The following is a 20,292-nucleotide window of genomic DNA, read 5'->3' as shown; positions in this document are numbered from 1 at the left end:
CCACTGTATGTGTTTACCACTATGACTGGGTAGGTCCCCACTATGTGTTTACCACTATGACAGGGTAGGTCCCCACTGTAAGCCTAATATTAAAGTAGTCTCGAGGTATTGCTCGCCCGAGGTAGAGTACCTCATGATAAGCTGTAGACCACACTGTCTACCAAGAGCGTTCTCATCGCCGTCTACAAACCGTTGCTGGTGCTAAGACCGCACTCCGTAGCCGATGTGAGCAAGACCTTTAAACAGGCCGCGGGGCCAGACGGGTTACCAGGACGTGGACTCGGCGCATGCGTGGACCAACTGGCAAGTGTCTTCACTGACATTTTCAACCTCTACCTGACTGAGTCTGTAATACCTACAAGTTTCAAGCACACTACCATCGTCCCTGTGCCCAAGAAAGCGAAGGTAACCTGCCTAAATGATTACCACCCTGTAGCCATGAAATGCTTTGAAAGGCTCACATCAACACCATCATCCCAGAAACCCTAGACCCACTCCACAGTGCCCTTTCCCACCTGGACAAAAGGAACCCCTATGTGAGAATGTTGTTCATTGACTACAGCTCAGCGTTCAACACCATAGTGCCCTCACAGCTCATCACTACGCTAAGGACCCTGGGACTAAACACCTCCCTCTGCAACGGGATCCTGGACTTCCTGACGGGCCGCCCCCAGGTGAAAAGGCTAGGTAAAAACACATCTGCCTACGCTGAACCTCAACACGGGGCCCCTCAGAGGAGCGTGCTCAGTCCCCTCCTGTACTCCCTGTTCACGGACCCCATTCATATTTCCTGGTCTGTAGTGGAGCGGGTTGAGAGTTTGACGTTCCTTAACAGCTTTTTCCCCTAAGCCATAAGACTGCTGGACTATTGATAAAATGGCCATCCGGACTATTTGATTCCCCCCCCCTTGTTATTACACTGCTGCTACTTGCTGTTTATGGTCTAGTCACTTTACTCCTACTCTTACCTACATACAAACTACCGACTAACCTCTACCACCACACACATTTTACTCTGTACCGAGCCGGCAAGGTAAATATCTGTCGTTCTGCCCCTGAACAAGGCAGTTAACCCAGTGTTCCCTGGCGTCCATTAAGGCAGCCCCCTTAAGACTCATTTCAGTTGAATGCATTCAGTTGTACAACTGACTAGGTCTCCCCCTTTACCGGTACCCCCTGTATATAGCCTCCACATTGACTCTGTACCGGTACCCCCTGTATATAGCCTCCACATTGACTCTACCGGTACCCCCTGTATAAAGCCTCCACACTGACTCTGTACCGGTACCCCCTGTATATAGCCTCCACATTGACTCTGTACCGGTACCACCTGTATATAGCCTCCACATTGACTCTGTACCGGTACCCCCTGTATAAAGCCTCCACACTGACTCTGTACCAGTACCACCTGTATATAGCCTCCACATTGACTCTGTACCGGTACCACCTGTATATAGCCTCCACACTGACTCTGTACCGGTACCCCCTGTATATAGCCTCCACACTGACTCTGTACCGGTACCCCCTGTATATAGCCTCCACATTGACTCTGTACCGGTACCACCTGTATATAACCTCCACACTGACTCTGTACCGGTACCACCTGTATATAACCTCCACACTGACTCTGTACCGGTACCACCTGTATATAACCTCCACACTGACTCTGTACCGGTACCACCTGTATATAACCTCCACACTGACTCTGTACCGGTACCACCTGTATATAACCTCCACACTGACTCTGTACCGGTACCACCTGTATATAACCTCCACATTGACTCTGTACCGGTACCCCCTGTATATAGCCTCCACATTGACTCTGTACCAGTACCACCTGTATATAGCCTCCACATTGACTCAGTACCGGTACCCCCTGTATATAGCCTCCACATTGACTCAGTACCGGTACCCCCTGTATATAACCTCCACATTGACTCTGTACCGGTACCCCCTGTATATAACCTCCACATTGACTCTGTACCGGTACCCCCTGTATATAACCTCCACATTGACTCTGTACCGGTACCCCCTGTATATAACCTCCACACTGACTCAGTACCGGTACCCCCTGTATATAACCTCCACACTGACTCTGTACCGGTACCCCCTGTATATAGCCTCCACATGACTCTGGACCGGTACCCCCTGTATATAGCCTCCACACTGACTCTGGACCGGTACCCCCTGTATATAACCTCCACACTGACTCAGTACCGGTACCCCCTGTATATAGCCTCCACACTGACTCTGTACCGACCCCCTGTATATAGCCTCCACATGACTCTGGACCGGTACCCCCTGTATATAACCTCCACACTGACTCTGTACCGGTACCCCCTGTATATAACCTCCACACTGACTCAGTACCGGTACCCCCTGTATATAGCCTCCACACTGACTCTGTACCGGTACCCCCTGTATATAGCCTCCACACTGACTCTGTACCGGTACCCCCTGTATATAGCCTCCACACTGACTCTGTACCGGTACCCCCTGTATATAGCCTCCACACTGACTCTGTACCGGTACCCCCTGTATATAGCCTCCACACTGACTCTGTACCGGTACCCCTGTATATAGCCTCCACACTGACTCTGTACCGGTACCCCTGTATATAGCCTCCACACTGACTCTGTACCGGTACCCCCTGTATATAGCCTCCACACTGACTCTGTACCGGTACCCCTGTATATAGCCTCCACACTGACTCTGTACCGGTACCCCCTGTATATAGCCTCCACACTGACTCTGTACTCCCCTGTATATAGCCTCCACACTGACTCTGTACCGGTACCCCTGTATATAACCTCCACACTGACTCTGTACCGGTACCCCCTGTATATAGCCTCCACACTGACTCTGTACCGGTACCCCCTGTATATAGCCTCCACACTGACTCTGTACCGGTACCCCCTGTATATAACCTCCACACTGACTCTGTACCGGTACCCCCTGTATATAGCCTCCACACTGACTCTGTACCGGTACCCCCTGTATATAGCCTCCACACTGACTCTGTACCGGTACCCCCTGTATATAACCTCCACATTGACTCTGTACCGGTACCCCCTGTATATAGCCTCCACACTGACTCTGTACCGGTACCCCCTGTATATAGCCTCCACACTGACTCTGTACCGGTACCACCTGTATATAGCCTCCACACTGACTCTGTACCGGTACCACCTGTATATAACCTCCACACTGACTCTGTACCGGTACCCCCTGTATATAGCCTCCACACTGACTCTGTACCGGTACCCCTGTATATAGCCTCCACACTGACTCTGTACCGGTACCCCCTGTATATAGCCTCCACACTGACTCTGTACCGGTACCCCTGTATATAGCCTCCACACTGACTCTGTACCGGTACCCCCTGTATATAGCCTCCACACTGACTCTGTACCGGTACCCCTGTATATAACCTCCACACTGACTCTGTACCGGTACCCCTGTATATAGCCTCCACATGACTCTGTACCGGTACCCCTGTATATAGCCTCCACACTGACTCTGTACCGGTACCCCCTGTATATAGCCTCCACACTGACTCTGTACCGGTACCCCCTGTATATAGCCTCCACATTGACTCTGTACCGGTACCCCCTGTATATAGCCTCCACACTGACTCTGTACCGGTACCCCCTGTATATAGCCTCCACACTGACTCTGTACCGGTACCCCCTGTATATAGCCTTGTTATTTTGTTACTTTTAAACATTTTTTTACTTAAGTTTATTTAGTAAATATTTTCTTAACCAACAATGCAGTGAAGAAAATTAAGGGCTTGTAAAGTTAGCGTTTTACAGTAAGGTCTACACCACATGCTACCACTATGACAAGGTACTAACACACCACTACCACTAGGGGGCACTAAAGCATATAACAAGCCTGCAGCCTTGTGATTAATGTATTTCTGAGGAAATAAGATGTCTGCAGCTGTATTATAATGTGTACATACTAATGTATTCCTGAATGCGCCATGTATGAAAATGGGTTAAATGAACGGACATCAATGTCCTGTTAATGTCTCTCTCTCTCTCTCTCTCTCTCCTCTCAGGGTGGCCAACCAGAGCCTAAAGAGATAGGAGGGTGTAGTGTCCTTAATACCAACCCCAGCCTGATCAAACCTATCCCTGTCAAACCTATGGAGAGATATCCCCAGCCTGGGCTACAGGAGAGGCCTGTTCAGGTACACAGAGCCTTTCACCTTATTCAACCTTATTCAACACAATGGAAATAAGTAGATTTTAAATGTGGTTTATCCACCCTGTGAATTAGTTGTTCTTTTTTAAACGGTCAAATTGCTGATGTCTAACACAGTGTTGACCTGGTTTCACAGTTCGGCTTTACTCTTTGTTTCCTTATGTTCTCTCCTTTCTGTTTCACACCACCGATCTCTCCCCCTCTCTCTCTCCATCACCCTTTTCCTCTCTTAGGATGGTCGAGGAGAGCCCAGGCCTCTCTCTCTGGCCACTCTGTTTGGTGTCCAGCAGCCCAGAGCAGAGCTGGTCTCTCCCATGGCTGGGTCAGGAGGTCCAGGGTCCCAGCCCCAGGGGAAGCCTGGAGGTGTCCGCCCGGCGGTGGCCCGCTCCTTGTCCTACGACGACCCAGTCCAGGCCCAGCTCCATCTCCAGGCCCAGGAAGGGGGTCTGTTCTCAGGTAGCAGCCCCCCGCAGCACTGCCCTGCCTTCCAGAAGCTCATGAAGGATGCCGCCTCCTCCGCCTCCTCCTCCCAGCCTCAGAAGCAGCTCCAGAGAGGAGGTCCTATGGAGCAGCTCCAACCCGTCTCCGAGTCACCCGAGAACAGACTGCATGAGAACGGAGCCCCCTCTGTCCTCCACCATCAGACCCAGGCCAGACAAGACCCCATCCAGAGACTGTTCCAGAACCAGCCCACTTCCACCACCCCTTCAATGACCACCTCTGCTCCCTGTTGTCCTCGTCCTCCTCCTCTCATCCCTGGTCTCCAGTCTGCCCGTCCTCAGCCTCTCCTGGTGGATGCTTTGGGCTTCCCTGGTTCTCAACACCATCACCTCCCTCCTCACCAGGCCCAGTCGTTGTACTTCAGCCCCACCAAGCCCCCCCAGATGCTGGTCCCCATGTTGCCCTCACACCCTCCCAGTCTCAACCTCCCCACCAACCCCAGCCTGGTCATCCTCAGTCACAGCCCTGTCACCCTTTCCACCCCTTCCAGAACCCCCAGCCCTTATACCTCCAACCCCTGTCAGGTCACCCCCAGCCGGGGCAGCTAACCGGTGTCGTCTCCCCCCATGAGCTGCTCCAGAGGCTGCAGCTGGTTCAACAGGAGCAGAGTCTGGTCCCGGAGCCCACTAGGCCTTCCTCTAACCTGGCTCCTCGCTTCCACGAGCCAGCCCCTCTAGCCCCCTCAGCCCCCCCAGCCATGGGGCAGCACGGCCAGCAGTCGGCTCATTCTACAGCCAGGTCTCTGGACAGTTTGGCTGACAAGAACTCTGCAGGCAACACTGCTCAGAAGTTCCAGGTAAAAAATACTAAATATATCCTGTCTGACTCAAACGACTGTAAAATACTAAATATATCCTGTCTGACTCAAACGACTGTAAAATACTAAATATATCCTATCTGACTCAAACGACTGTAAAATACTAAATATATCCTATCTGACTCAAAGGACTGTAAAATACTAAATATATCCTATCTGACTCAAAGGACTGTAAAATACTAAATATATCCTGTCTGACTCAAAGGACTGTAACAATGTTCTGGAGTGGTTTTGCACAGGGAGGGATCTGTGTTTGTGGAAGTAAGGTCTCTGTCTCCAACCATCTCCTCTCTGTCTCTAACCATCTCCTCTCTGTCTCTAACCATCTCCTCTCTGTCTCTAACCATCTCCTCTCTGTCTCTAACCATCTCCTCTCTGTCTCTAACCATCTCCTCTCTGTCTCTAACCATCTCCTCTCTGTCTCTAACCATCTCCTCTCTGTCTCCAACCATCTCCTCTCTGTCTCCAACCATCTCCTCTCTGTCTCTAACCATCTCCTCTCTGTCTCTAACCATCTCCTCTCTGTCTCTAACCATCTCCTCTCTCTAACCATCTCCTCTCTGTCTCTAACCATCTCCTCTCTGTCTCTAACCATCTCCTCTCTGTCTCTAACCATCTCCTCTCTGTCTCTAACCATCTCCTCTCTGTCTCTAACCATCTCCTCTCTGTCTCTAACCATCTCCTCTCTGTCTCTAACCATCTCCTCTCTGTCTCCAACCATCTCCTCTCTGTCTCTAACCATCTCCTCTCTGTCTCCAACCATCTCCTCTCTGTCTCCAACCATCTCCTGTCTCCAACCATCTCCTAACCATCTCCTCTCTGTCTCCAGGTGATCTCCTCTGTCTCTCTCCTCTCTGTCTCTAACCATCTCCTCTCTGTCTCCAACCATCTCCTCTCTGTCTCCAACCTCCTCTGTCTCTAACCATCTCCTCTCTGTCTCCAGGTGATCTCCTCTCTGTCTCTAACCATCTCCTCTGTCTCTAACCATCTCCTCTCTGTCTCTAACCATCTCCTCTCTGTCTCTAACCATCTCCTCTCTGTCTCTAACCATCTCCTCTCTGTCTCCAACCATCTCCTCTCTGTCTCCAACCATCTCCTCTCTGTCTCTAACCATCTCCTCTCTGTCTCTAACCATCTCCTCTCTGTCTCTAACCATCTCCTCTCTGTCTCTAACCATCTCCTCTCTGTCTCTAACCATCTCCTCTGTCTGTCTCTAACCATCTCCTCTCTGTCTCTAACCATCTCCTCTCTGTCTCCAGGTGATCTCCTCTCTGTCTCCAACCATCTCCTCTCTGTCTCTAACCATCTCCTCTCTGTCTCCAGGTGATCTCCTCTCTGTCTCCAACCATCTCCTCTCTGTCTCTAACCATCTCCTCTCTGTCTCCAGGTGATCTCCTCTCTGTCTCCAACCATCTCCTCTCTGTCTCTAACCATCTCCTCTCTGTCTCCAGGTGATCTCCTCTCCAACCATCTCCTCTCTGTCTCTAACCATCTCCTCTCTGTCTCCAGGTGATCTCTCTCTGTCTCTAACCATCTCCTCTCTGTCTCCAGGTGATCTCCTCTCTGTCTCCAACCATCTCCTCTCTGTCTCTAACCATCTCCTCTCTGTCTCCAGGTGATCTCCTCTCTGTCTCCAACCATCTCCTCTCTGTCTCTAACCATCTCCTCTCTGTCTCCAGGTGATCTCCTCTCTGTCTCTAACCATCTCCTCTCTGTCTCTAACCATCTCCTCTCTGTCTCCAGGTGATCTCCTCTCTGTCTCCAACCATCTCCTCTCTGTCTCTAACCATCTCCTCTCTGTCTCCAGGTGATCTCCTCTCTGTCTCCAACCATCTCCTCTCTGTCTCTAACCATCTCCTCTCTGTCTCCAGGTGATCTCCTCTCTGTCTCCAACCATCTCCTCTCTGTCTCTAACCATCTCCTCTCTGTCTCCAGGTGATCTCCTCTCTGTCTCTAACCATCTCCTCTCTGTCTCCAGGTGATCTCCTCTCTGTCTCCAACCATCTCCTCTCTGTCTCTAACCATCTCCTCTCTGTCTCCAGGTGATCTCCTCTCTGTCTCCAACCATCTCCTCTCTGTCTCTAACCATCTCCTCTCTGTCTCCAGGTGATCTCCTCTCTGTCTCTAACCATCTCCTCTCTGTCTCCAACCATCTCCTCTCTGTCTCCAACCATCTCCTCTGTCTCTAACCATCTCCTCTCTGTCTCCAGGTGATCTCCTCTCTGTCTCTAACCATCTCCTCTCTGTCTCTAACCATCTCCTCTCTGTCTCTAACCATCTCCTCTCTGTCTCTAACCATCTCCTCTCTGTCTCTAACCATCTCCTCTTTGTCTCCAACCATCTCCTCTCTGTCTCCAACCATCTCCTCTCTGTCTCTAACCATCTCCTCTCTGTCTCTAACCATCTCCTCTCTGTCTCTAACCATCTCCTCTCTGTCTCTAACCATCTCCTCTCTGTCTCTAACCATCTCCTCTCTGTCTCTAACCATCTCCTCTCTGTCTCCAACCATCTCCTCTCTGTCTCCAGGTGATCTCCTCTCTGTCTCCAACCATCTCCTCTCTGTCTCTAACCATCTCCTCTCTGTCTCCAGGTGATCTCCTCTCTGTCTCCAACCATCTCCTCTCTGTCTCTAACCATCTCCTCTCTGTCTCCAGGTGATCTCCTCTCTGTCTCCAACCATCTCCTCTCTGTCTCTAACCATCTCCTCTCTGTCTCCAGGTGATCTCCTCTCTGTCTCTAACCATCTCCTCTCTGTCTCCAACCATCTCCTCTCTGTCTCCAGGTGATCTCCTCTCTGTCTCCAACCATCTCCTCTCTGTCTCTAACCATCTCCTCTCTGTCTCCAGGTGATCTCCTCTCTGTCTCCAACCATCTCCTCTCTGTCTCTAACCATCTCCTCTCTGTCTCCAACCATCTCCTCTCTGTCTCTAACCATCTCCTCTCTGTCTCTAACCATCTCCTCTCTGTCTCCAGGTGATCTCCTCTCTGTCTCCAACCATCTCCTCTCTGTCTCTAACCATCTCCTCTCTGTCTCCAGGTGATCTCCCCCCAGCGTATCCCAGCCACGGTGGCACCTACCCTGCTCCTGTCCCCCAGTGTCTTCTCCCAGGCCAAGCGTCCCCAGGCCAAAGCCTCTGGGGACACCCACTGCCCCCCTGGCCCTCATCCTCCCTCAGCCCTCCTGGCCCCACAGGCCCCGGACGACCCCCAACCCAGGGGCCTCTCTAAGAGCCAGCTCCAGGCCACCCTGCTGCACCTCATACAGGTAGGAGAGGGGAGGAGCCAGGCTGTTTTTACAGGAACAAAGTTACACGGAACAAAAATATATCAGCATCGCGCAACTATTTCAATGCTTGTACGTGTTCACAGTTCATATAAGGCAGTGGTCACCAAGCGGTCGATCCAGATCAACTGGTTGGTCTTCAAGGCATTACTAGTCGAGTCATTCCTGACCTTTCTGGAGGAAAGACAACGATGAAGGCTTGCGCTTATTGAATTTTTTATTTTTGTTGCGCTGTTGGCGGTGGGTGCACTTGATTCAGAAGCCCTGTTGGCGGTGGGTGCGCTCGATTCAGAAGCCCTGTTGGCGGTGGGTGCGCTCGATTCAGAAGCCCTGTTGGCGGTGGGTGCGCTTTTTGTTCCGTTTTGAACTTTTCTGGGATCCTTTATTTCAGCTCATGAAACATGAAACATGGGACCAAGACTTTACATGTTGCGTTTCTATTTCTCTTCAATGTATTTACATAACAAGACTAGCAATTCTGCAGGCGTCAAACTCTCCCCTCCTTGAAGAAGCAGCTGGTCTCACACAGCCAAATGGTTTGTCCTGGTTCCTGCCTTTATGTTTATATTCACTGTCTTTCTGCTCAGGACACCGTCAGAGACACAATGTTTATGTTCAGTCTTTGTTCAGCCAGACAGTCTTGCCAAAGGACCTTGAGGTTATTCATCGAAGTGCAGACAGTGGACACTGTCCTGCTAAAGAGAGCTGTTTCAGACCAGCGCAGACAGACACTGTCCTGCTAAAGAGAGCTGTTTCAGACCAGCGCAGACGGACAGACACTGTCCTGCTAAAGAGAGCTGTTTCAGACCAGCGCAGACGGACAGACACTGTCCTGCTAAAGAGAGCTGTTTCAGACCAGCGCAGACAGACAGACACTGTCCTGCTAAAGATGTTTCAGACCAGCGCAGACCACTGTCCTGCTAAAGAGAGCTGGACCAGTGCAGACAGACAGACACTGTCCTGCTAAAGAGAGCTGTTTCAGACCAGCGCAGACAGACAGACACTCTAAAGAGAGCTGTTTCAGACCAGCGCAGACCAGACACTGTCCTGCTAAAGAGAGCTGTTTCAGACCAGGTGCGACAGACACTGTCCTGCTAAAGAGAGCTGTTTCAGACCAGCGCAGACGGACAGACACTGTCCTGCTAAAGAGAGGTGAACTGTTTCGCAGACGGTGGGTGAGAGCGGACAGAGACAGACACTGTCCTGCTAAAGAGAGCTGTTTCAGACCAGCGCAGACAGACAGACACTGTCCTGCTAAAGAGAGCGTGGGCGCAGACAGACAGACACTGAAAGAGAGCTTTTCAGACCAGCGGACAGACAGACACTGTCCTGCTAAAGAGAGCTGTTTCAGACCAGCGCAGACAGACAGACACTGTCCTGCTAAAGAGAGCTGTTTCAGACCAGCGCAGACAGACAGACTGTCCTGCTAAAGAGAGCTGTTTCAGACCAGCGCAGACAGACAGACACTGTCCTGCTAAAGAGAGCTGTTTTCAGACTCGCAGACAGACAGACACTGTCCTGCTAAAGAGAGCTGTTTCAGACCAAGCAGACAGACACTGTCCTGCTAAAGAGAGCTGTTTCAGACCAGCGCAGACAGACAGACACTGTCCTGCTAAAGAGAGCTGTTTCAGACCAGCGCAGACAGACAGACACTTCCTGCTAAAGAGAGCTGTTTCAGACCAGCGCAGACAGACAGACACTGTCCTGCTGAGAGCTGTTTCAGACCAGCGCAGACAGACAGACACTGTCCTGCTAAAGAGAGCTGTTTCAGACCAGCGCAGACAGACACTGTCCTGCTAAAGAGAGCTGTTTCAGACCAGCGCAGACCTGCTAAAGAGAGCTGTTTCAGACCAGTGCAGAGAGACACTGTCCTGCTAAAGAGAGCTGTTTCAGACCAGCGCAGACGAACACACACTGTCCTGCTAAAGAGAGCTGTTTCAGACCAGCGCAGACACTGTCCTGCTAAAGAGAGCTGTCTTTTTCAGACCAGCGCAGACAGACACTGTCCTGCTAAAGAGAGCTGTTTCAGACCAGCGCAGACAGACACTGTCCTACTAAAGAGAGCTGTTTCAGACCAGCGCAGACAGACACTGTCCTGCTAAAGAGAGCTGTTTCAGACCAGCGCAGAGCAACTGTCCTGCTAAAGAGAGCTGTTTCAGACCAGCGCAGACAGACAGACACTGTCCTGCTAAAGAGAGCTGTTTCAGACCAGCGCAGACAGACACTGTCCTGCTAAAGAGAGCTGTTTCAGACCAGCGCAGACAACACACACTGTCCTGCTAAAGAGAGCTGTTTCAGACCAGCGCAGACAGACAGACACTGTCCTGCTAAAGAGAGCTGTTTCAGACCAGCGCAGACAGACAGACACTGTCCTGCTAAAGAGAGCTGTTTCAGACCAGCGCAGACAGACACTGTCCTGCTAAAGAGAGCTGTTTCAGACCAGCGCAGACAGACAGACACTGTCCTGCTAAAGAGAGCTGTTTCAGACCAGCGCAGACAGACAGACACTGTCCTGCTAAAGAGAGCTGTTTCAGACCAGCGCAGACGGACAGACACTGTCCTGCTAAAGAGAGCTGTTTCAGACCAGCGCAGACGGACAGACACTGTCCTGCTAAAGAGAGCTGTTTCACCAGCGGAGACAGACACTGTCCTGCTAAAGAGAGCTGTTTCAGACCAGCGCAGACAGACAGACACTGTCCTGCTAAAGAGAGCTGTTTCAGACCAGCGCAGACGGACAGACACTGTCCTGCTAAAGAGAGCTGTTTCAGACCAGCGCAGACGGACAGACACTGTCCTGCTAAAGAGAGCTGTTTCAGACCAGCGCAGACGGACAGACACTGTCCTGCTAAAGAGAGCTGTTTCAGACCAGCGCAGACAGACAGACACTGTCCTGCTAAAGAGAGCTGTTTCAGACCAGCGGAGACAGACACTGTCCTGCTAAAGAGAGCTGTTTCAGACCAGCGCAGACAGACAGACACTGTCCTGCTAAAGAGAGCTGTTTCAGACCAGCGCAGACAGACAGACACTGTCCTGCTAAAGAGAGCTGTTTCAGACCAGCGCAGACAGACAGACACTGTCCTGCTAAAGAGAGCTGTTTCAGACCAGCGCAGACAGACACTGTCCTGCTAAAGAGAGCTGTTTCAGACCAGCGCAGACAGACACTGTCCTGCTAAAGAGAGCTGTTTCAGACCAGCGCAGACAGACACTGTCCTGCTAAAGAGAGCTGTTTCAGACCAGCGGAGACACACTGTCCTGCTAAAGAGAGCTGTTTCAGACCAGCGCAGACAGACACTGTCCTGCTAAAGAGAGCTGTTTCAGACCAGCGCAGACAGATAGACACTGTCCTGCTAAAGAGAGCTGTTTCAGACCAGCGCAGACAGACACTGTCCTGCTAAAGAGAGCTGTTTCAGACCAGCGCAGACAGACACTGTCCTGCTAAAGAGAGCTGTTTCAGACCAGCGCAGACGGACAGACACTGTCCTGCTAAAGAGAGCTGTTTCAGACCAGCGCAGACAGACAGACACTGTCCTGCTAAAGAGAGCTGTTTCAGACCAGCGCAGACAGACACTGTCCTGCTAAAGAGAACTGTTTCAGACCAGCGCAGACAGACACTCTCCTGCTAAAGAGAGCTGTTTCAGACCAGCACAGACTACACCTCTCCCTTCCTCTCCATCTCTCTCCTCTACTCCTCTCCCTTCCTCTCCATCTCTCTACTCCTCTCTACTCCTCTCCCTTCCTCTCCATCTCTCTCTCCTCTACTCCTCTCCCTTCCTCTCCATCTCTCTCCTCTCTACTCCTCTCCATCTCCTCTCCATCTCTCTCTCTACTCTCTCCCACCTCTCCTCTCCTCTCCCTCCTCTCCCTCCTCCCATCTCTCTCTCTCTCTACTCTCCTCCCCTCTCTCTCCATCTCTCCATCTCTCTCTACTCCTCTCCCTTCCTCTCCATCTCTCTCTCCTCTACTCCTCTCCCTTCCTCTCCATCTCTCTCTCCTCTACTCCTCTCCCTTCCTCTCCATCTCTCTCTCCTCTACTCCTCTCCCTTCCTCTCCATCTCTCTCTCCTCTACTCCTCTCCCTTCCTCTCCATCTCTCTCTCCTCTACTCCTCTCCCTTCCTCTCTCTAGGTCTCTCTCTATCTCTAACTCTCTTCTCTCTTCTTTCTCTCTAATTGGCTCTTCTCTCTCTTTCAGAACGACAGTTCCTTCCTGGATACCATCTATGAGTCCTACGCTCAACGCTTCTCCACGGACGCCACCGCGAACAAGTTCTGAGGCCAGGGTCCTGGCACCCAATAGAAACATGTTTCAGGGTCCTGTTGAATGAGGCACCCAATAGAAACATGTTTCAGGGTCCTGTTGAATGAGGCACCCAATAGAAACATGTTTCAGGGTCCTGTTGAATGAGGCACCCAATAGAAACATGTTTCAGGGTCCTGTTGAATGAGGCACCCAATAGAAACATGTTTCAGGGTCCTGTTGAATGAGGCACCCAATAGAAACATGTTTCAGGGGTCCTGTTGAATGAGGCACCCAATAGAAACATGTTTCAGGGTCCTGTTGAATGAGGCACCCAATAGAAACATGTTTCAGGGTCCTGTTGAATGAGGCACCCAATAGAAACATGTTTCAGGGTCCTGTTGAATGAGGCACCCAATAGAAACATGTTTCAGGGTCCTGTTGAATGAGGCACCCAATAGAAACATGTTTCAGGGTCCTGTTGAATGAGGCACCCAATAGAAACATGTTTCAGGGTCCTGTTGAATGAGGCACCCAATAGAAACATGTTTCAGGGTCCTGTTGAATGAGGCACCCAATAGAAACATGTTTCATTTGAATCACCCAATAGAAACATGTTTCAGGGTCCTGTTGAATGAGGCACCCAATAGAAACATGTTTCAGGGTCCTGTTGAATGAGGCACCCAATAGAAACACCCAAATAGAAACATGTTTCAGGGTCCTGGAATCACTGTTTCAGGGTGAATGAGGCACCCAATAGAAACATGTTTCAGGGTCCTGAATTGAATGTTTCAGGGTCCTGTTGAATGAGGCACCCAATAGAAACATGTTTCAGGGTCCTGTGTGAATGAGGCACCCAATAGAAACATGTTTCAGGGTCCTGTTGAATGAGGCACCCAATAGAAACATGTTTCAGGGTCCTGTTGAATGAGGCACCCAATAGAAACATGTTTCAGGGTCCTGTTGAATGAGGCACCCAATAGAAACATGTTTCAGGGTCCTGTTGAATGAGGCACCCAATAGAAACATGTTTCAAAACGCTTTGCAACAGGAAGTTGAAAATAATCATTTCTTCTGGGACGAGTCCAGGGAGCCCCTCTCCCTGTTTGTCTGTTTTCTTCCATCAGGTGCCTAATGAGTGAGTCCCTGGGGTCATGCCCAAACCGGCACAATCATTTTATAATCTAAACCATTTGCTGATCTAGCTAAATTCGTCTTCCTAATGTGAGCGCTGTGGATGTACCCTGTGGATTCAGTTTACAAGGACATTTGATTTTTGCCATTCTTACGATGTTTTTATCGTAAAAAAAATTTAAAAAATTGAAATTGAATGGGATATTGTAGGAAAAGCTCTCAAACAATTGTATATGTTTTGGAATGACTGAACTTGGTTTAAAAGATACCTCTCTTAACTAAAAGGGTTTTCCAAGCATTTGACAATGTTTAATTCACTTGAAGTTGGATGAGTTTATTTTAACACTTTTTATTAAGTGGAAAGTCCTGTTTTTTTTTTAAATATAAAATATTTCAAATCCTTCAGCTTGAGCTACCTCACAGAAGTGAATCTCTGTTGAGGTAAACGTTTCCCAGAGGAGGAATCACACCTTACTGTAGAACCTGGCATTTATTTTCATCGTGCGATTGGCTTGATTTCCAGATGTCTGAAAGTCAAAATGTACAACGACACGGTTCTTTCTGAATCTTCTGTGCTCACACGTGCTAGACTAGTTTGATAAGACGGTTTATATGTATCAAACAAAGGGTTTAAGAAACTATTTTGTGTTACGAGAGAGAGAGAGAGATGATAGAATAGTTTGTCTATTTTTCTATGCCGTTGTCATACAAGGAAATTTTAAAAACGCATTTTAAAAACATAATGTTGCAATGACCTGTACCACTGAAACAGGAAGTGTTTTATTTTACACAATCTGGCATGTATCAATTATTTTTAAACCCGTGGAATCTGGAGTCCCATAATTTTTGTTCTTTTGGTTTTGAAAACCACTTTTCTTTTTTTTTTTAACGAGTCAAACATTGAGTGACTGAAAAGCCCACCTCATAACTTGTTTCTTGTGTAATGATTGAACAGTCTCTGGACCACAACTGAATTGGAAATAAATGAACGTCTTCTTCAAACATGTGTCTCTGGGTGAAGTTTCCTCTAAGAACAGATCTAGAATCAGCTTCCCCTTCCCCAATCCTAACCTTAAGCATTAGTGGGGGAAATGCTAAACAGACCCAGGATCAGATCCCCCTCCCCCAATCCTAACTTTAACCATTAGTGGGAGAAATGCTAAGGAGGTAGGGGGGTCCACTTCTCAAGTGCTTTGTGGAGGTAGGGGGTCCACTTCTCAAGTGCTTTGTGGAGGTAGGGGGTCCACTTCTCAAGTGCTTTGTGGAGGTAGGGGGGGTCCACTTCTCAAGTGCTTTGTGGAGGAGGGGGGGGGTCCACTTCTCAAGTGCTTTGTGGAGGTAGGGGGGGGGTCCACTTCTCAAGTGCTTTGTGGAGGTAGGGGGGGGGTCCACTTCTCAAGTGCTTTGTGGAGGGAGGGGGGTCCACTTAGGGGGAGGGAGGGGGGTCCACTTCTCAAGTGCTTTGTGGAGGGGGGGGGGGTCACTTCTCAAGTGCTTTGTGGAGGTAGGGGGTCCACTTCTCAAGTGCTTTGTGGAGGTAGGGGGGTCCACTTCTCAAGTGCTTTGTGGAGGTAGGGGGTCCACTTCTCAAGTGCTTTGTGGAGGTAGGGGGGTCCACTTCTCAAGTGCTTTGTGGAGGTAGGGGGGGGGGTCCACTTCTCAAGTGCTTTGTGGAGGTAGGGGGGTCCACTTCTCAAGTGCTTTGTGGAGGTAGGGGGGTCCACTTCTCAAGTGCTTTGTGGAGGTAGGGGGGTCCACTTCTCAAGTGCTTTGTGGAGGTAGGGGGGGGGGGTCCACTTCTCAAGTGCTTTGTGGAGGTGGGGGGTCCACTTCTCAAGTGCTTTGTGGAGGTAGGGGGGTCCACTTCTCAAGTGCTTTTGGAGGTAGGGGGGTCCACTTCTCAAGTGCTTTGTGGAGGGGGGGGGGGGTCCACTTCTCAAGTGCTTTGTGGAGGTAGGGGGGTCCACTTCTCAAGTGCTTTGTGGAGGTAGGGGGGGTCCACTTCTCAAGTGCTTTGTGGAGGTAGGGGGGGTCCACTTCTCAAGTGCTTTGTGGAGGTAGGGGGGGTCCACTTCTCAAGTGCTTTGTGGAGGTAGGGGGGGGGTCCACTTCTCAAGTGCTTTGTGGAGGTAGGGGGTCCACTTCTCAAGTGCTTTGTGGAGGTAAGGGGGTCCACTTCTCAAGTGATTTTGGAGGTGGGGGGGGGTCCACTTCTCAAGTGATTTTTGGAGGGAGGGGGGTCCACTTCTCAAGTGCTTTGTGGGGGGGGTCCACTTCTCAAGTGCTTTGTGGAGGAAGGGGGGTCCACTTCTCAAGTGCTTTGTGGAGGGAGGGGGGTCCACTTCTCAAGTGATTTGTGGAGGGAGGTGGGGTCCACTTCTCAAGTGCTTTGTGGAGGGAGGGGTGGGGGTCCACTTAAATTCTTTGTGGAGGGAGGGGGGTCCACTTAAGTGCTTTGTGGAGGGAGGGGGTCCACTTCTCAAGTGCTTTGTGGAGGGGTGCCCACTTCTCAAGTGTGCTTTGTGGAGGGGGGGTCCACTTCTCAAGTGCCTTGTGGAGGGAGGGGGATCCACTTCTCAAGTGCTTTGTGGAGGGAGGGGGGTCCACTTCTCAAGTGCTTTGTGGAGGGAGGGGGATCCACTTCTCAAGTGCTGTGTGGAGGGAGGGGTCCACTTCTCAAGTGCTTTGTGGAGGGGGGGTCCACTTCTCAAGTGCTTTGTGGAGGGGGGTCCACTTCTCAAGTGCTTTGTGGAGGGGGGGTCCACTTCTCAAGTGCTTTGTGGAGGGAGGGGGGTCCACTTCTCAAGTGCTTTGTGGAGGGAGGGGGGTCCACTTCTCAAGTGCTTTCCTTTCTGTTACAAGTGAGATCATGCAGATATTGATTTGATTTTAAAACACTGTTTTCAAGACATCTATTCACAATAAGTCTGCCTCTCTCACACCCCAGCCAGTATTGATAGGCCAGGACTCATTAGCTCCCAACCTGGACTGAACACTGCAGTCGTTTTCCAATAGACCGACCCATTTCCATATGTCAAACCCACTCATGCACACAAAGTACAACCCGATAATTAGACCTGTACCTTGGTCCCTTGCTAGTCAGGGTGGTAAGAGGGAGGGTATTATATTGATTGTATATTTGGGCGTTTAGTTATGCTACAAAAAGCATTGATTGTATCTACAGTACCAGTCAGTAGTTTGGACACACCTCCTCATTCAAGAGTTTCTTTATTTGTACTTTTTTCTACATTGTAGAATAATAGTGAAGACATCAAAACTATGAAATAACACATTTAGTAACCAAAAAAGTTAAATAAATCAAAATATATTTTATATTTGCGATTCTTCAAAGTAGCCAGCCTTTGTCTTGATGACAACTTTGGCATCAAGACTCTTGCAAAACCATTGAATGAGTAGCTGTGTCCAAACTTATGACTGGTACAATATGTTTTAATGATTGATTTAAGTTTAAAATCTGATATTTATCATCACGTTACATGATTGTACGCTGAATACATTTCTGTAAGGAGCTGGTTGTGTAGAATGACACGGTGATCTGTCCTTCCTTCACTGTTACCAGAGTAAAACCTGTTGGCTTGTGTGTAAGCGCCAGTACAGAGACAAAGTAGAATCTCAATTCAACGGCTCAGACACAAGAGGCATGTGGCAGGGTCTACAGTCAATCACGGACTACAGGAAGAAACCCAGCCCAGTCACGGACCAGGATGTCTTGCTCCCAGGCAGACTAAATAACTTTTTTGCCCGCTTTGAGGACAATACAGTGCCACTGACACTGCCTGCAACGGAAACATGCGGTCTCTCCTTCACTGCAGCCGAAGTGAGTAAGACATTTAAACGTGTTAACCCTCGCAAGGCTGCAGGCCCAGACGGCATCCCCAGCCGCGCCCTCAGAGCATGCGCAGACCAGCTGGCCGGTGTGTTTACGGACATATTCAACCAATCCCTATACCAGTCTGCTGTTCCCACATGCTTCAAGAGGGCCACCATTGTTCCTGTTCCCAAGAAAGCTAAGGTAACTGAGCTAAACGACTACCGCCCGTAGCACTCACATCCGTCATCATGAAGTGCTTTGAGAGACTAGTCAAGGACCATATCACCTCCACCCTACCTGACACCCTTGACCCACTCCAATTTGCTTACCGCCCAAATAGGTCCACAGACGATGCAATCTCAGCCACACTGCACACTGCCCTAACCCATCTGGACAAGAGGAATACCTATGTGAGAATGCTGTTCATCGACTACAGCTCGGCATTCAACACCATAGTACCCTCCAAGCTCGTCATCAAGCTCGAGACCCTGGGTCTCGACCCCGCCCTGTGCAACTGGGTACTGGACTTCCTGACGGGCCGCCCCCAGGTGGTGAGGGTAGGCAACAACATCTCCTCCCCGCTGATCCTCAACACTGGGGCCCCACAAGGGTGCGTTCTGAGCCCTCTCCTGTACTCCCTGTTCACCCACGACTGCGTGGCCACGCACGCCTCCAACTCAATCATCAAGTTTGCGGACGACACAACAGTGGTAGGCTTGATTACCAACAACGACGAGACGGCCTACAGGGAGGAGGTGAGGGCCCTCGGAGTGTGGTGTCAGGAAAATAACCTCACACTCAACGTCAACAAAACTAAGGAGATGATTGTGGACTTCAGGAAACAGCAGAGGGAACACCCCCATCCACATCGATGGAACAGTAGTGGAGAGGGTAGCAAGTTTTAAGTTCCTCGGCATACACATCACAGACAAACTGAATTGGTCCACTCACACAGACAGCATCGTGAGGAAGGCGCAGCAGCGCCTCTTCAACCTCAGGAGGCTGAAGAAATTCGGCTTGTCACCAAAAGCACTCACAAACTTCTACAGATGCACAATCAAGAGCATCCTGGCGGGCTGTATCACCGCCTGGTATGGCAACTGCACCGCCCTCAACCGTAAGGCTCTCCAGAGGGTAGTGAGGTCTGCACAACGCATCACCGGGGGCAAACTACCTGCCCTCCAGGACACCTACACCACCCGATGCTACAGGAAGGCCATAAAGATCATCAAGGACATCAACCACCCGAGCCACTGCCTGTTCACCCCGCTGTCATCCAGAAGGCGAGGTCAGTACAGGTGCATCAAAGCTGGGACCGAGAGATTGAAAAACAGCTTCTATCTCAAGGCCATCAGACTGTTAAACAGCCACCACTAACATTGAGTGGCTACTGCCAACACACTGTCAATGACACTGACTCTACTCCAGCCACTTTAATCATGGGAATTGATGGGAAATGATGTAAATATATCACTAGCCACTTTAAACAATGCTACCTTATATAATGTTACTTACCCTACATTATTCATCTCATATGCATACGTAGATACTGTACTCTATATCATCGACTGCATCCTTATGTAATACATGTATCACTAGCCACTTTAACTATGCCACTTGGTTTACATACTCATCTCATATGTATATACTGTACTCGATATCATCTACTGTATCTTGCCTATGCTGCTCTGTACCATCACTCATTCATATATCCTTATGTACATATTCTTTATCCCCTTACACTGTGTATAAGACAGTTTTTTTTTGGAATTGTTAGATTACTTGTTCGTTATTACTGCATTGTCGGAACTAGAAGCACAAGCATTTCGCTACACTCGCATTAACATCTGCTAACCACGTGTATGTGACAAATAAAATTTGATTTGATTTTGATTTGTTTCTCCTGACTCATTCTACGGCTCTCTGAAATGTCTGAAACATCTCTCCTCTCTCTGAAATGTCTGAAACATCTCTCCTCTCTCTGAAATGTCTGAAACATCTCTCCTCTCTGAAACATCTCTCCTCTCTCTGAAATGTCTGAAACATCTCTCCTCTCCTCCTTCATGGTACTGATGTGGAACGTTCCCAGGTGAAATACAGAGCTCATGAGATTTCACCATACTGTTTTCACCTGTCAAGTGTTTGTTTTTTTTAACCTTTATTTAACTAGGCAAGTCAGTTAAGAACAAATTCTTATTTTCAATGACGGCCTAGGAACAGTGGGTTAACTGCCTGTTCAGGGGCAGAACGACAGATTTGTACCATGTCAGCTCGGGGG

At 49.7% G+C, this 20,292-nt stretch overlaps 1 protein-coding gene across 1 annotated transcript in view; it reads left to right on the top strand.

The window, feature by feature from the left end:
* The window catches only part of dcp1b (decapping mRNA 1B), a 34,114-nt gene extending 20,572 nt beyond the window's left edge, over positions 1 to 13,542 (top strand). The window contains 5 exon segments of the mRNA XM_042318125.1: positions 4,067 to 4,198; positions 4,446 to 4,832; positions 4,835 to 5,509; positions 8,568 to 8,795; positions 13,004 to 13,542. Coding sequence (XP_042174059.1) covers positions 4,067 to 4,198; positions 4,446 to 4,832; positions 4,835 to 5,509; positions 8,568 to 8,795; positions 13,004 to 13,084 — 1,503 coding nt within the window. The 3' untranslated portion in view covers positions 13,085 to 13,542.
* Positions 13,543 to 20,292: the final 6,750 nt, after the last annotated feature.

The sequence above is a fragment of the Oncorhynchus tshawytscha genome, unplaced genomic scaffold (assembly GCF_018296145.1).
Source record: "Oncorhynchus tshawytscha isolate Ot180627B unplaced genomic scaffold, Otsh_v2.0 Un_contig_2864_pilon_pilon, whole genome shotgun sequence".
Taxonomy (NCBI): Eukaryota; Metazoa; Chordata; class Actinopteri; order Salmoniformes; family Salmonidae; genus Oncorhynchus; species Oncorhynchus tshawytscha.
The sequence above is the reverse complement of the archived record's forward strand: the minus strand, read 5'-3'. Positions and strand labels throughout refer to the sequence as shown.